The following is a 16527-nucleotide window of genomic DNA, read 5'->3' as shown; positions in this document are numbered from 1 at the left end:
CCTATACAGAACAAATAATTGTGCACTTTGTTGCTTCTGTCTGAACAAAAACTGTATTTAGGTCCCATCTTATGTCCTGTACCCGATGCTCAGCGTTTTTCACTGTAAGCCGGTCTCGTGCTTCCTGCTGTCTTTTTACCTCCTTCCTCACTGAAGCTGAATGTTCAAACTTCAGGCCTGACTAAACTCTGGTGCTGAGTGGTGTGAGCATGATGATGGCTTGAGAGGACTTCCTCTTTCTTGGTTTGAGAAACGGACAGGATGTGTGCTTGTGTTTACATTTTCAAAAAAAAGAAACACTTTTTTTAAATGACTTATACCAAAAGAAGAATTTATTTGAATATTGAATGCTTCAAAAATAGCCATACATACTTTTCCATGAAGATTAAAAACATCAGAGAAAACCCTAGTGCAACGACAGAAAACTGAAGTGCGATATTATGAATGCATTGCCTGAGTTTTTCTGTAGCACCTAAGCCAAAATTCAGAGTGGAGAACACACCAATCACCCAAGGTCAAGGTCAAGGTCACTCTCAGAGAAAGTGTGGTTTTGTGGACGGATGTTTTCATCTTCACTTCTTTGTAGCCCAGAACAGATGGACTGACAGCCAAGTTCAGAGATCCAATGTAAAGAATTGGTTTTCTGTCTTCACTTCATGGCTCCTCTGTTGTGTGAATTTAAGCTTTACAATTAGAATGTTCCAACCTCTTGAAAAGATAAGAACTTCAATGATGCACTATCTTCAGAGGAGTTGCATGAGTCAAGATGAGGTTTTGGCTTTCTGACGTTACGTTGAATTCATCTCCTTTGGTTTCCAGCTTCAGGTGTTGTAAAGCTGATGAGGCGTTCAGGTCCACTAACATGTCAAACATAGAAAAATCCCTCTGCACAGAGAGCAAACCTAAACCGCATCCAGAGGAAAAACAATCCTTTTTGTCCTTTTCTTCTTTTTTTTAAAGCTTTTTTTTTTTAAATAACTTTGTGCCCCGACAGGATCTCCCACAAACTTGTGCAAACATTTGTGGTTTTACAGCGTTAAAACAAACATGCAGCACAGACAGACTGTCAAACAGTAAAAACAATCAAACAACGTTTTCATCTTGTATCAAAAAGCAAAACTAATTCTTATAAAATGCAGAAAAGCTGTGCATTGTTGCATACTTTGTTCGGTGTGATGCTTTAGTCTTCATTTGCTTTTGGAGGCATGTACATGTTTGTTAAAGGACAGCTGTAGACTCTTTAATGTGGTTTCATGTAACTAACAGTGTACCTCAGCAAGAAGTGAATGCATCTCACTTTACACATGCATGTCCTTGCACTTCCCACACCAAGGTTATATCTGCGTTTTCACTTCTATAACTATGCACAGACTCTTCATTTATCTCTAAGCTACAAAGTCTGTGATGAATAGCTTCCTAGTGGAGAGCTGTCTTTACACTGAGTCTTTGTACTGCACGAGTGAAACCGCAGCCAGCATCAGAGGAACAGACAGAAAGTCACTGTCATGGTCAGGCTGCAATTCAACTCAAAAGTGAGAACGAACTGACATTTTTGTAATGAATCCGAATGATCCTGGTGTTTCTGCACTCACTTCTTCCTGTCTGCCACAGAGAGAGAGATGAAGTCCTTTCAAATCAGCATATTCCTGCTCTGTGGTGGAGCAGGAGGATCCTCCGCATGAAGAACATGCAGACTCTGTCCAAAAACTGTTAAAAATTATTCCTTTTGGCCCAAAATACAGCAAAATCCCCCCAAACTCTGCACTGTATTAAAAAAGTGACCAGTAAAAATATTGTTTTTAAAAAATCTTGAGCTTGTTGTCCATGCTCAGGTCAAGTCTGTTGTTTTTTCTTTCCTCACACTGAGCGTCAGAGCAGACAAACCTCCCCATGAAAACACTTGCTGGTTCATTTTCAAAGCTTTAAAATATCCGTTTTAAGGTGCTGTGTCGTCTTCTTGTCCTTTGCTTGAGGATCATCCAGAAATCATTGAACAGGCATTTCAAGGATAGGAGTGGGAGAAAAATGTCTTGTCTTTTTGCATCTGCATTTCTTCCCAATGATTTCAGCTTTCTTTTTTAGTCAATCGGGAAGGACTTCTACGTATTCAGAATCAGCAAGATCTAAAAAGAAAAAAAAGGGGGTGGGGGGGTCAAAGAATATCTGAAGGTGAGAATAAAAGAGAAACTTGTGTTGGACCTACTCTCATAATCATGCTGGTCTTCGTCTGCAACCATCTTCCTCTGGGGCGGATGACTGGCCGATCGTCTTTCAGGGACATTGGGCACCCCTCTCTGGATCAGCAAGTCCGTCTTCCTTTTGACGGCGTGCCTCAGGTGTATGACCAAGCCCTGGTTTTTTCTCTTATAATTACGGATCAGATCTTCTAAAGTCTTGAATGTTGTTTCATTCACACCTGATGCAGTCTGAGGAAGGATCACACAGAATTCAATCCACTTCACCCAGGAAACAGAAGTCACACTTTGATGCACAATGGGAACCTCAAGGCAGATGGCTCTCCATAGCAACTGTTAGGAAAATGTTTTCGAGTTTGTTAGATTGAAACATGATATTATGCCAAATCCTAGTTCTCCAATACCAGTTTCTGGAAACTCAAGGTCACAGTCATGCAGTTTTGGCGGGAAGCTAAATCCTTGTATGTGTGCAGGTAAAGGTGGGTGATTGCCTGGACACTTAAAACAACTATCTAAAATAATTACAACACCCATTATAATTTAACTCCTTCATAAAAAAAATAAAAACAAATCACTAAAATGACATAAAACTGTCCCTGTGTTTCATCCTGCTGCTTCCGGTTCCGGGGTTAAGGCAGGACGCGTGGTCGCGGCTCTCTGCGGATACTATCTTCAAATTACTTAAGAAGTTGATTTTCTCCAAAAAGAGAGCTGACCATGCCCCCGAAGAAACCCCAGGAATATGAAGAGCTCAAAAAATCTCTTGACATTATTCAAGAAACGCTGAAAAGTTTTATGGATCAAGTGTCGGCTAAACTAACGCCACTCTGGGAGATGATGGAAGAGTTCCGAAGATTTCGGGCTCAAAACGAGCAGGGAGAAAACCGGGTCGAGATTCTGGAGAAAAGACTGGACGATGTGGAACAGCAAGTAAGGATGAATAATGTCATTCTCACTGGAGTACCAATCAAGCCTCGAGCGAAGCTGAATTCAGCAGGAGCTAGCACTGCTAATGCTAGCGCTAGCGTAGCTAGCAGTGCTAATACGGAGATCGACGCGTCGCTGGAACAGCAAATACATTCATTTCTCACATCTAAAGGGATTTCCCTGGATCTCAATACCATCGAGACCTGCCACCTGCTCCCCAGGAGAAAGGAGACGGATAAACCAGCGATCCTCATCAGGTTTGTGAATCACAAACACAAGCTAGCTCTGATGAATCAACGCAAAAACCTGAAAGGTTCGGCTGCTTATCTGAACGACCATCTGACCAGGAGGAATGCTGAAATCTCAAAACATGCACGGCTTCTCAGGAAGCGTAAGCAGATTGAGAACACTTGGGTTAAAGGCTGCAGGATTTGTCAAACCGCTCGGTCCAGAGGACCGCACCAAGGTTATGGTTGTGAACACCATGAAGGACTTTGAGAAGTGTTTGATCACGGTCGTCTGAATCAACGTGGAGTAATAAATCAAAGAGCCAAATAATTTCAAGAAATATGACACCTGGAATCTTCACTTTCTCCATAAGTCTGACGTCACCTGAATAACAGCAGAGAGTTCTGACCTGCAGACAATTTGACCTCAACTTTCACCGCAGCTGATATCAGCTGAAGAAGGATATGGACCTGAATCTAATGTCTGCAGACATAATATCGAAGAGAACTATTAACTGTTTTGAACCCAGAAGATCAGCTGTTATCAGTAAAAGAAGAAATACCAACCTTGGACAATCGACAGATTGTGGACCCTTTTAAATTTTTTTCCTTACAGCATTACCTTATTATAAAAAAAAAAAGAAAAAAAAAATTAAAAAAGTAAAACAAATGATTAATCACTTATTGAAAATTGTTAAATTGATTGACTTTTGATGATATTACTTCACTAGCTCCTAAAATTGATAAAATGATTCAAAAATCTTTCCTAATGTAGCATAATTTTGCACATGTTTTTAACTTTTGATACTTGATGAAATTTTGCTATGATAACTCCTGAAACAGTGTTGTGTCTATTTTACTGGTATAGTATTATGTTTTAAAGCATATGAATGACTTTTAAAAGTAACATAATTTGCATATATTTCAGATGCTGCATTTGCCATGTTGATTTCTAAAGTTATTTTTGACGTAGTACTTAAGTAATTTCATCTTTGGCACGTGCTTTATTGATACCTTATGATTCTTAATTCTGTCTGATAAAACCTAGGAACCGGATATTGATAAATCATGTAATAAAATGGTTATAGTATAACGGGGTGGGATTATATAAGTTCGCTTCTTTCCACTCCCTTTCAAGCAATTTTTATTAATTATGTCTAATTATCCTAAGTTTGATTAGTTACTGTATGAATGTATAACTGATGATTATATTGCTTTTGTGTGTATTACTCCTATTTGATTGCTTGAAATAAACCATTTCAAATCAAAATCAAATCCTCCCCTTCCTTCTGCAGCAATGGAATATTCCGTTAACAGCAGGCAGCAGAATAAAAGTCGTTAAAGAGATTTTTAAAAAACGAGGTAATAAAAATGATCATTGTCATTATATTATTGATGAAATAAAAAAGGGGAAAAAATCCCAAACAAATATCCTACTATGTCAGTTAACAACAACACTATGAGCAGAGAGAAAGACAAAAAGAATAGAATACAAGAAAATCAGTAAGAAGATAAAGAATGTTAAGAATGAGAAAAGGGACAGAAAAGTATAGGAAAGGAAAAATGTTCTTATTTGATGCCACTCAAATAAAAACAAATTAGTCTATTCAATAAATTCAATGTTTCTTCCTAGTAAAAATAATGTTTATAAAAAACAATTGTTCTACCTTTAAATGTGATTTCAGTTTAGAAATGATTATCAAAACATTTGGATTCTTGACATTTACGTTGACCAGTGCAGAAGTTATTCGACGAGCATTTTACCCTGATAGGTAAGAATTTAAAAAACAAAAAATGACTACAACCTCTGCAAAGGGATGGCCCCATGTTACTGTCTGCCACTGTGTGTGTGTGTGTGTCTTTCCGTGTGTGTGTGTATGTGTGTATTTACCAGTATTTCTTCAGTCCAATTTTATAAAAAAGTTTCCCGACAGCAACCTCACAACTTACTACATTTCAGGCTGAGCTTTTAAAGAGTTTCCAGTTTTCTTAAGCAACATGCTGCCATGATAACATAACAAACATGAAGATATTCAATATTTGTTTATTTGTTCATTAATTTGCCTTATGAGCATCCGTCCGACAACATGATTGACTTTGAGGAATTGCTTTTCGAAGCAATCAAAAGATGTCCAAATTAATGTTAATTTATACTTTGCAGACTGAACTTCATGGTTTTGATTCTTCAAAGTGTGGAATCTTTGGTAAAATGGGAGGATGGATGTCACATTTGCATTTACATTGACAGCTTGCAATTGTTTTGTTTGAATCGGTTCTCAGTTTGATTGCTTGATGCGTCAAAATTATGCAAAGTGTGTTTTTATTATTATTTTTTTATTATATTACTTTTTTTGTATTCATAGAGTAAAAATTTTTTTCCCAGAAAGGTAAAAGCTGCGATATCAAGAACTTTTTGGTTTATAACACTAAACAACTGTAATAATGCAAATATGAAGACTCGTGCTGTTGACGACGTATAGGATTTTTTTAGTTTAAAATGAAGCCGTAGAACCTTCAGATATTGGCCTCCTCCACGTCAGCACCAGGCTGCAGACAACAAGATGAAGCCTAGACTTTATTAGCCAGAACCCAAAGTCCGGAACCGGAAGTCCACGTCCCACCCCCCCCTTCCCATTTTGATCGATGGTGGCTCCACCACCGGAGCTGCCATCAGTGTGTCAATGGCTGAATGGGATGTTGACTGTAAAGCGCTCTGGGTCTTCGAGGAGGGTAGAAAAGTGCTTTACAAGTACACACAATTTGCACCGGTTAGCAACAGTTTAAAGCAGCTTTTCACAGATATGCAACACATTACTAAAATAAAGTGTGAGCACCCCTGGCATAAAGCCACTTTTCTCTGCCCCTGAATAAGCTGTTTCACGTAGATCGTGTTGTTTTCTTCTTTGTCTTCCAGTTGCTCCATTCAGGCGTCACCACAATTAATCATTTGCCTCCATCTAATTCTCTCTTCTACATTTGCATTTCCATTTTTTTGCATCCATGAACCTCCTCCTTGGTCCCTGTCTAGACCTCCTTCCTCATGGCGCCAGCCTCAACATCCTTTCACAGACATCATCACTGATCCTCATCTCAATGTGTCCAAACATCTCAATCTGCTTCCCTGCATTGATTTCCAGAACATCTACCAATTCATTCCAAAAATCTAATTCTTAGGGGGTTAATATTGATGAAAAACTAAGTTGGAAGCCACATCAGACACATACAAACTAAAGTCTCAAAAAGTGTTTCAGTCATAAATAAATCTAAACATATATTAGAATACAATAGTAGATATTTATTGTACTGTTCTTGTGCTATCCTAGGCACTTTACCATTGGGAGTTGGGTCATCTAGACCCACTAGACAGTGCTCTGAACCTTTTTTCTTCAATGATTTGTGATCTTCACTGGTGTCCATGGATTACATGAAATCTTTCCACCTTTATCCACCTTTGTCATGGTAGGGAAAACACGTCAATGTAAGGGGGGGGGGGATCATCTAAGATAGCACAAGGGTTAAGTGTGTCTTTTTCTGTAATGAGTTTGATAAGTACATGTGACAATTAATGCTTGAAATAAATCAGTCAAATCAAATCAAATGAAAGGTGGGAGGTCTACATAGAGGCCTAACTGGCCTTTTAATTCTTTCAACAGGAGTCAGTTATTTTATGTTTTGCTCAGACTGACTTCGAAAATTATGTAAGCAGATGTGTCTCATAATTCAAAATGAAAGTCAAAACCGGAATTGCTTTCATAATTTCGCAATGAAGCTGCTTTCGTTGACTCAAAAATAAAAGGAAAGATCAATATGCAAAATGGATTCTCACAAACAGTTCTCACTCTTCTTCTTCTTCTTCTGTCACTGCTGCGCATATTAGGCACTAGAAAAAGAAGGACAAAGCAAGAAAAGAAGAGTGGAGCAAGAGGTTGGGAAATGTTGTCAGAAGTTGGAAAGTTCAGCTTGGATAAATCTGTGCTAGAGCCGTTGAGGGAGGCTGCAGCTGTCTTCCAACAACAAAACCAGCCGAAACAGCAGGAGATGATCTTCTAAATGTGCTTTACTTATTGCTACGATTATTATTAAGTGCCTGATCACTCATAAAAAAATAAAGCACTGGCCGCATGGACCCAGAAGGGTTAGGATTATGGTAATACATGCCAACAACAACATTTAGCCCTTGATGAACTTAAAACCCATGTGGTCAATGCCGCAATGCGCATCTTGGCTGCACGTAAATATGTGGGAATAACATCAGCCTTTATTTTCGACTGGAAACACAATTTCACATGATTATTTACACGTTTTTTCAGGACTGTGCGGAGTGGCATTTCCGCATTCAAAAACCGTCCCAATGCCGCTCCTCTGCTTGGGGACATGGTTTTCCCAGCTCGCTCATGCAGAGCATCCCGAAGCCTCCTCCGGAGCGCACACCACAACAAAGCACCCTCCCCTGCCCTCAAACACTGAGCTACAAGTCCGGCTGCTCTGCTCAGAGACATGCTTTGCTCGCGTGGAACAGCTGGCCGGTCCTGTTCCCGCTCCAAAGCCTTCTCTGGAACGCCACACTGACAGTTTTTTCACGGTCGATGTGAAAATGAAAATGCATTCCCCTCTCTGCATTATATATTTACTTATGTCATTGAATTAGCGTTGTCGACGTAGAAAACGAAAAAGCATTTTAGAGGATTGATTTTTAATTTTCTTTTTGAGTCAGTTGATGCAGTTACATTGTGAAAATGAAAAAGCATTTCTGTTAATCCATTTTCATTGTCAAATTAGATATTTCTATTTGAATTTTGCAACACATTTAATAGAGAAAAGTTTGTGCCTCAAAGCCACAAACCTCACTGCCCGTCACGTGTGCAGATTCCACTTCACCTCTTTTCTAGAGTTCCTCCACCCTCTCCACCTCCATGTAACATCATTGTTCCACTTCATTTCCTCTCATTTCCACACAGATAGTCTGTCTTGCTGCAGCTGATCTTCATTCCTTTCCTATTCAGAGCAAACCTCCACCTCTCTAGGTGTTCCTCCACCTGCTTCCTGCTTTCACTACAGATCACCATGTCATCTGCAAACATCGTGGTTCACAGAGATTCCTGTCTGACCTCATCTGTCAGTCTGTCCATCACCATAGAAACAAGAAGGAGCTCAAAGCTGATCGTTGGTGGTGTCCCACCTCCATGTTGAACTACCTCTGCCACACCTACAGCACATCTCACCACCGTCTCACACATTCATCACTCAATACAAATCCTTTTCCATGATCAAGTAGAGCAAGAGTCAAAACTAATTTTAAAGCGACTTTGACAACTGGAGAAACTTCTAACTGCTCCTTATCCTCTCAATTTATGTTCACTCCAGACTTAGACCAAATAATTGATGACTTTGAGTTTGACCCTTTGTGACTAATGTTTGACTGCTGTGTGATTGTGTGCGTGTGGTGTTTACCATGAGAGTGTAGTTTCCTGAGTGGGTCTGGAAAAGTCTGTATGTATGCACCACACGCCGTTTCCTGCAGAGAAACACCACACACATTTACAAACAAACTGACACAAACATTTTTCAAAAACATTTCAAACCTGGACCTAACAAGAAAAAGAAATGGAATTAGGAAAAAATAGAAATGTATTGAATCGTTTATAATACTGAACTAAGTTAAGTAAAAACTCAAACAGCTTAGCCTTCACCAACAGATGTACACTTCTTAGTAAATGTGAGAAAGACATTTTATTGCTAAAAATAAATGAGATCAGACGTAATGAATGCAAATTATATGCATATTGTGTATAATAGAAAATAATTCAAAGTAAAACTTTTTTTTAAAAATGTTTAGTTTAATAATCAAATCAAACTTTATTTATAAAAATTGTTTTCATGGCTGGAAGCACTTTCCCTTTAAAACAAAAACACACTATATTACAATAAAAAGCCAACCCACCCTTCCCCCCCCCCCCCCCCCTCCCCTCCGTTAACACATACATCCCATGAGCCCACACACAATGAATACTTATAAACAGTCTATAAGCAGTCTGGAGGAACAACAAACAAACATTGAGGCCTGTTGTTTTGGGGGTGTCACTGGCTCCATCACATCATTCACACCAGTTCAGACACCCGCAAACGTTTTTCTCTCTGTGGATTTTATCTGTGCTTTTACAACGAGTGCACAAAATCCTCGTCAGAGGAACTTCTCAAACTTTTGGAAAATCAATCAGCATTTTTTTTAAATCCGCATTTTGCAGAATCAAATACTGGAAATTTACAAACTAGCTAATAAGTGACTAAGCCAATGGTTCAAAAATGAGAGTACTTGATTGCACTTTGCAAGGGATACTTTAGATTAAAAATATTAACAATCGCAAAAATCCATTCATCCATTTTCAGAATCTGGTGAATCCCTTTTGGGCTCACACGGTTGCTGGAGCCTATCCTAGATACTTTTGGCCAAAGGCCTGGCACACCCTGTTCGCCAGTCCATCACAGACCCACATTTTATAAATTAAATTCTAATTTAGTAGTCTTTACTCATCTACCATGGGTAGTAATGAAAGTAATGTAGATACCCGTACATCACCACTTTTGGTATCGACTACTCTATTAAAGAATCGATTGCTAATGAGAAAACAAATGTGCATGAATCATTTGTAGATATTTTTGGTCATAACTGAACTACGTAAGTGTTTTGCGCCAAAAACACCCTCCACTATTATAAGTCACATGACCAGAGGAGCCGCCGGCATGAGTAGGGGATTTTAAATAGAAAAGTTTTGTCATTTTAACACATTAACGTTGTTACCCGGTCAGGTTTTGGTGGCATTGGTTTTTACGATAATAAATGAGATGCTTGAAAAAAGAATTCACCAAAAGGAAATCACCCGCAATCTGTGACGGTATTAGTGTTGAATATTTCATAAAAACAGTAATCAATGTTGAATCCTATCTTAAAAGCGTGGTATCGCCCATCACCACCGTGGAGTCATGGTTGTCTGCTACCAATTACCGCAGGTCCGTTTTTTTCTTTCAAATAAGTGATCTGTTTCTTTATCATTTAATTTTTCAATTAGGTCAAAAGAAAACATACACAGAGTTAATGAACTAAAAATTAGATTATTACAGAGATGTCAGAAAACAAAGGTTTTCCAACTGTGCTGGTAAGGCATTACCAGATGATGAATTACATGATGAATCATGTAATAAAAATGGTTACGGTAGAATTGGGGTGGGATTATATAAATTTGCTTCCTTTCACTCCCTTTGGAGGAATCTTTAATTTAATGTCTAATTATCCTAAATTTGATACGTCTTTGTATGAATGTATAACTGCTGATTGTATTGTTGCATTATTCTTGGGTTCACGCCAACACTCACTCATCTGGGTGCAGTCGGGCTGAGTTAGGAGGATTTCTGGTAAATATAGAGCTTTTCTACCTATAAGGCCCAAAGCGCTTTTTACAGACACATTCACCCAGTCACACATTTATACACTGGTGGGGGCTCCGCTGCCGAACACTGGAGCCAACCTTCCACCAGAGGCAAGGTGGGGTTCAGTGTCTTGCCCAAGGACGGGAATCGTACCCACAATCTTCCGATCGGAGCTCTACTGCCCTACCACTGCAACACCTCACCCCCACCTGATTTCTGTACAGATTAGACATTTTAATCTTTGCCACCAACAAAAAATACATTTCAGGAAGCTTAATCAGGAAAAATGCAACAAATGCTCGAAAGATGTAAAAACTGTTTTTGTGTCAAGTTAAACAATTTCAGGAGAGTTTTCCTAAAATAATAACCCTCATTTAGATCTTCATCAGGAAAGAAATCAAAACAAACTATATTACTGTGAAATTTAAATGTGAATCAAAAACAAACCTGGACTCTTGCAGGTTGACTAAAAAATGTAATAAGTTAAGGGTTAACCTCGAGTATTTCTACAACACCTGCTGCCCTTTGCTTCGGTTAGAGTTTTTGAAGAATAGCTTCATTTCAAATACTCCTTTGATAATAAATCAAACATATTGAATTTGACGCAACTAAAAAGCCTTTTGGAGCAAACCTAAACTGAGAAAAGAAATAAAATGGCGCTCTGTGTCAAAAGTTTTCACTTAATTTTGTCATCTTTATACAAAAGTCTGTTGCATTAATAAACACACACACACACACACGGGTGATCTTTGTTCTAATTTTTTCATGATTTTCTTTCCAATATTTTTGAGAACTACAAAAGCAAAGAACTACAAACTAGCTGACTTCATCTGCTAATGAAAACTAGAAGATGAGCAGCAGTTAAAAGTTGTCCGTGTCACACGTCTGTGACACGGACACGGTTTAGTTCATGTGCTGGTCACGACATCACCGGTCTGTTGTGTTCTTCATAATGACTTTATTTTACAGAGCAAACGTTGGATGTATGAACTGTTTATTTGTGTAAATGACTTACAACCAGTTTGTCTTAATGTGAAGCTGCAGAGGCAGGCAGGGACCGTAACTAAGTACACAAAAACACCCCAGACGAACATTAACAGTTTCTCATTAATTCTCCATAAATAATATCAAAAACTCCTAATTGTTAAAACCTAAGAAGTCTACAACATTACTCTTTCTGATTAATGCAAGTTTTAGACGCGTCCTCATCTCCTGGCTTTAGTACTAAAAGATAAAACTATTAAAGTGAATTCTGAAAAAAAGAAAATTAGAAAAATTAGGGTGAAAATAAATAAAAATTATAACAAAAATTACAAAAGATTATAGTGAAAATTATAATTTTTTTCTAAAAATGGAAAAAAACAGAAAAACAAAAAAAGTCTTGAAAAAGAGAAAAAGTATATCAAAAATCATTTTAAAAAATACCTTGGGGAAACAGACTGCAACAGACCCACACCGTGAGCGTCCAGCAGGTCATCCAGGGACTTTGCTGCTTTGTGCCCAATATCGTTGTTGAGTTTGACTCACAAACAGAATAAAGCAGATCATATTGGACAATATTAAATACTTCCCCAACGTTTTGGTTTATGTTCGTAGATATGGGAAGAACAAAGGAGACGGGTGATGTCGTGATGAACGCATGAGCTAAACGGATCATGTCTGTGACACGGACACTCTGTGTCTTTTCAACTTTTAATTGCAACTCATCTTCTAGCTTTCATGAGCAGATGAGGTTAGAGCCCAGCCTGTTTGGAGTTCTTTGCTTTTGTACTTCTATAAAATAGTAGAACGACAATCACCGAAAATATTTGAACGAAGATTTTCCTGTTTTTTTTGTTGTTTTTTTTCTAAGTGAATGTAATACGCTTCACATATCCTTGATTGATTATTTTGGGGTTTCAATCAACCATGAAATTTGAGATTCAATTCCTTTTCAGAAGATTCTAAGAGCATTTCCTTGTTTTTGTGTGGATGTGCAGAAGCTGTTTTTAAACACATGAACTGTTGTGATGTGGAAGCTTCAAGGTTAAAGAAGAGTTGTGGTTTGAGATGAGGTTTTTGTTTAAAAAAAAGTTTGTGACATCTTGGAAAGTTCACAAAGATTTTACTTTTATCTACAAACAATGATATTCCAGCTTCACCTCCCATCTGAGACTTTGCAGAGTCAGAGGTTTGTCTGTTCAGGGTTTGAGGGAGCTGATGATGGACCCCTCGTGTAGTTCAGATTGTGGTTTTTTTTACTGCAGCGGTGCAGGTTTGGTGGACGGATGAGAGCAAAGGCCCTTAGCGCCGTCGACCTCTTTCTCGCTGTCTCTGCATCAGCAAAGTTCAAGAATCAGACGGGTTTTTGAACCGATCCACAGTTGTGTTTGATCACGACAGCTCTGCTTTGCTCAGGGCAGCAGGTTCGACATCCTCAGCCCGTTTGTGATGAATCAGTACTCACAACACACACAGGCACATGGCTCCCTGGATGGTCTCGCTGTCTCGGATCAGGTACGCTCCATCCTTGTTCTTCTTGGCCAGCAGCTCCTCACACTCTGCCTTGCTTAAGGGACCATGGTAGCACTCCGGCAGAGCAGACGCCATGGCAAACGCAGACTGAAGAGCGGCACATCCACCTCAGCTTCTGCTTCCTGTCAACTGCTCAGACTCTGACAGAGACTCTGCGTTTTATTTGAGCAAGACATAAAGAGTGCTTGGAGGTCAGTCCTGAAGAGTGAAGAAACCACAGGAAACACGTGTTCAGATTCTCAGAAGAAAAGCCGAAAAAGGCTGAATGACAAATGTATAGTGAACATTTTCTATGGGGCGCCGAATGTAAAAATTCACCTCGTGAAAATGACTTTACAATTTCATCACATGTAGACATTTTCTTTCCATGTTCGATGCATTTATTTCCCACTTTGTCAGTATTTATCATAACATAAACTCATTTTTTAGGTGAGTGTCATTATTATTTAATATGGCTAATATTATAACTATTGCCATTATTACCATTATTATTGCTTCACGGAAGCAACCGTCCGGGTCAAAAGCAGAGGACGGTTTTCAGGCTTCTGCGATAAGTTTTGATGATGCACACTCCATCTGGAATTATCACTTACGTAACATTTAGACTTAACATTTAGGTTTACATTCAGTCTAAATACACCCTTAGAATTAGAATTAACATTTATATTATTTTCGTGTAACTTTAAATTAGAGATTTGTATTTACAGCTAAAGGTTTATTCCCTCAAGTCACAGATAATGCTTTAATTTGTGATAAATACTGACAAAAGGGGTTATTAAGGCAGCTCATTTGGAAAAAGAATGTCTCACTGTGGTAAAATTGACACGTAATTTTCATATGGTTAATTATTTCAACCGGCACCCCATTATTCTGTAGAACAGAAATCCAATAATCCTAATACTGTTTATTTATAATCCCACATTTTTAAGAGTTGGTCTCACGTTTGTTAGGTTTGGAGCTGCTGGACCCAAAAAGGCAGACGAGGACTTGGTTTGATTTAGTGAGTTTTATTGTTGGATGAAACAGATGGTGTTGGGCGTTGGATTTTTTGGTGTTGGTCTTGGTTCTTTGGGTGTTTTGTTCTTTGGAGGAGGATTCTGAGTTTCTTGCGAGATTTAGGTCTGGAGGCTTGGGTTCTTGTGGCTTCGGATCTGGTGGCTTTGGTGTGGACGTTGGCTTTGGCTTGACTTGGCTTGGCTTTGGATTTGGCTTGGGTTTCGGCGTAGGCTTTAACATAGACTTTGGCTTTGGCCTTGGCGAGGGCTTTGGCGTAGGCTTTAGTGTTGGCTTTGGCTTGGATCGGCGAGTCCTTCATTAGAGCAGACGAACCGACAATGGCTGGAGGGCCAGATGGACTAAAATAGGGTCCCTGATTGGATGCTGAACAGGTGTGCGAGACCGGATCCTCACGCAGGTGCGCGGGGACGACCCCGACGCCTGACAACGTTTGTCTAAAAAAAAATTTTTTTAATTGAATAAACAATGACAGCCTTGAAATCAATTTTCAGGGGTCCAAAGAAGATGTAGGACGTAAGGCCTATTGTTAAATCTGCAAAAAATAACACATAAATGTAAGAAATTAAAGCAGTAATCCCCCTTTAAGGTCACTTTCAAATTACACAAGGTAACCATCCACTGCAGTGGGGGGGGGGGGGGGGGTCGCCAATAAAGTGATAGTGACCCCCACCCACAGAAAAAAAAAACACAACAGGAAACAATGTGACAAGGGAAACTCCACCTTTGTCCACACACTTTCATGAGAAAACTCTAATATGAACTGAGAAGGAAAGTCTAAGGGCAGGAATGTCCAGCGTGGTGTAGTTTAGTTTAGTTTAGTTTAGTTTAGTTTAGTTTAGTTTAGTTTAGTTTAGTTTAGTTTAGTTTAGTTTAGTTTAGTTTAGTTTAGTTTAGTTAAGTTTAGGGTGGCAGTAGAGCAGGTCAGCCAACAACCGGAGGGTTGGCGGATCAACCCCCACTCTCCCCAGCCAGCTGTTGCCCCTCGAGCATGGCTAGTCTGCAGCTCACACCCCCCTCAAAATGCAGAGAAGAATTTCTCCATTGATATGGGCAAGGTGGGCGGTCACCCAGGGTGGTACTATACAGGGGGTGGCATTTTCCAGGTTAGGAACTTCCAATAACATGCTCACAATGTAACACATTTTCAGGTTTTATTTTGACATGCCCAACACAGACAGCACTTTGTGGTTTTCTTTTAACACATCTGGCACCGAACATCGCACCCATCTCTTCATCCTCTCCCCTCTCCACACTTATGGTGCAGAAAAAAAAAAGAAAGAAGTAAACACAACAGGATGAAATAACTAAGAGTAAAACAACGTAAAACAGCCACATGAAAGGGAATTAGGCAGAAGAAAAACCTAATTTTTTATGAATGGATTGAGGTTTTTCGGAGGATTTCTACTGTTGGTGTTGCACAAAATTAGGGAAATGCCAAATATTTTTTTGAGTAATCCCACTGATGAGTTCTATGATTTAGTTTTTAATGTTTTTTTAAAACCTAAAAATGATATTCACAACAATTTTTTATTTAGATCCAATCCCTTTGGTATGTTTCACAAAGACACACACAGGACGTCACACACCAAGAAATAACCTTATTGTTAAAAATGATGCAGGAGTCCAGCTCTAAAAAATGATAAAAAATGGAAAGAGATGATTAGTCATTTCTTATTAATATTTCCAGGCTTTTTTGTTTTGTTGTGCAGCATGTTCATGTTTGTATAATTTTGACGGAATGTATTTTTATGGAGAGCAAAATATTATACGTTACTTAAGGTTGATTTAAACTTGATTCTGGATTAATGTTCCTGTCTGTTTAATTCAGGCCCCCTGTGCGACTGAGTTTGACTTCCCCGTAATACGAGTCTAGTAAATTCATGCATTATCTGTGTGTAGAAAGTCTACAAAATTCATGCATTATCTGTGTAAAATGGCTAAATAAATTGTATGTAAAGATTGATGACCAAACACCCTAAAAATGTGTGATTTGTGTTTTTATGCATTAATGTTTATGTGTGGTATTAATGTTTTCAACTGTTTGAGCCTATACAGAACAAATAATTGTGCACTTTGTTGCTTCTGTCTGAACAAAAACTGTATTTAGGTCCCATCTTATGTCCTGTACCCGATGCTCAGCGTTTTTTACTGTAAGCCGGTCTCGTGCTTCCTGCTGTCTTTTTACCTCCTTCCTCACTGAAGCTGAATGTTCAAACTTCAGG

The 16527-nt window shown here is 38.8% G+C and overlaps 1 protein-coding gene across 1 annotated transcript; it reads right to left on the bottom strand.

Annotated features, from left to right (window-relative positions):
* Positions 1–961: 961 nt before the first annotated feature.
* On the bottom strand, positions 962–13472 carry LOC101167248 (SH2 domain-containing protein 1B). The gene is made up of 4 exons (XM_011488614.3): positions 13221–13472; positions 8801–8864; positions 2204–2426; positions 962–2123 (listed from the first exon to the last, which is right to left on the bottom strand). The coding sequence occupies exons 1-4, from the start codon at positions 13361–13363 to the stop codon at positions 2083–2085; spliced, it is 471 nt and encodes a 156-aa protein (XP_011486916.1). The 5' UTR covers positions 13364–13472; the 3' UTR covers positions 962–2082.
* Positions 13473–16527: the final 3055 nt, after the last annotated feature.

The sequence above is a fragment of the Oryzias latipes genome, chromosome 20, assembly GCF_002234675.1.
Source record: "Oryzias latipes chromosome 20, ASM223467v1".
Taxonomy (NCBI): Eukaryota; Metazoa; Chordata; class Actinopteri; order Beloniformes; family Adrianichthyidae; genus Oryzias; species Oryzias latipes.
This window is presented reverse-complemented; position numbering and strand designations above follow the sequence as displayed.

What these genes read in the sequence shown, in the direction of transcription:
- LOC101167248 (XM_011488614.3), bottom strand. Translation starts at nt 13,363, where the DNA reads ATGGCGTCTGCTCTGCCGGAGTGCTACCATGGTCCCTTAAGCAAGGCA. An exon ending in CAGGAAACTACACTCTCATG is followed by an intron (nt 2,427 to 8,800) that starts GTAAACACCACA and finishes ATCCTTCCTCAG; the next exon opens with ACTGCATCAGGTGTGAATGA. An exon ending in AGACCAGCATGATTATGAGA is followed by an intron (nt 2,124 to 2,203) that starts GTAGGTCCAACA and finishes TTTTCTTTTTAG; the next exon opens with ATCTTGCTGATTCTGAATAC.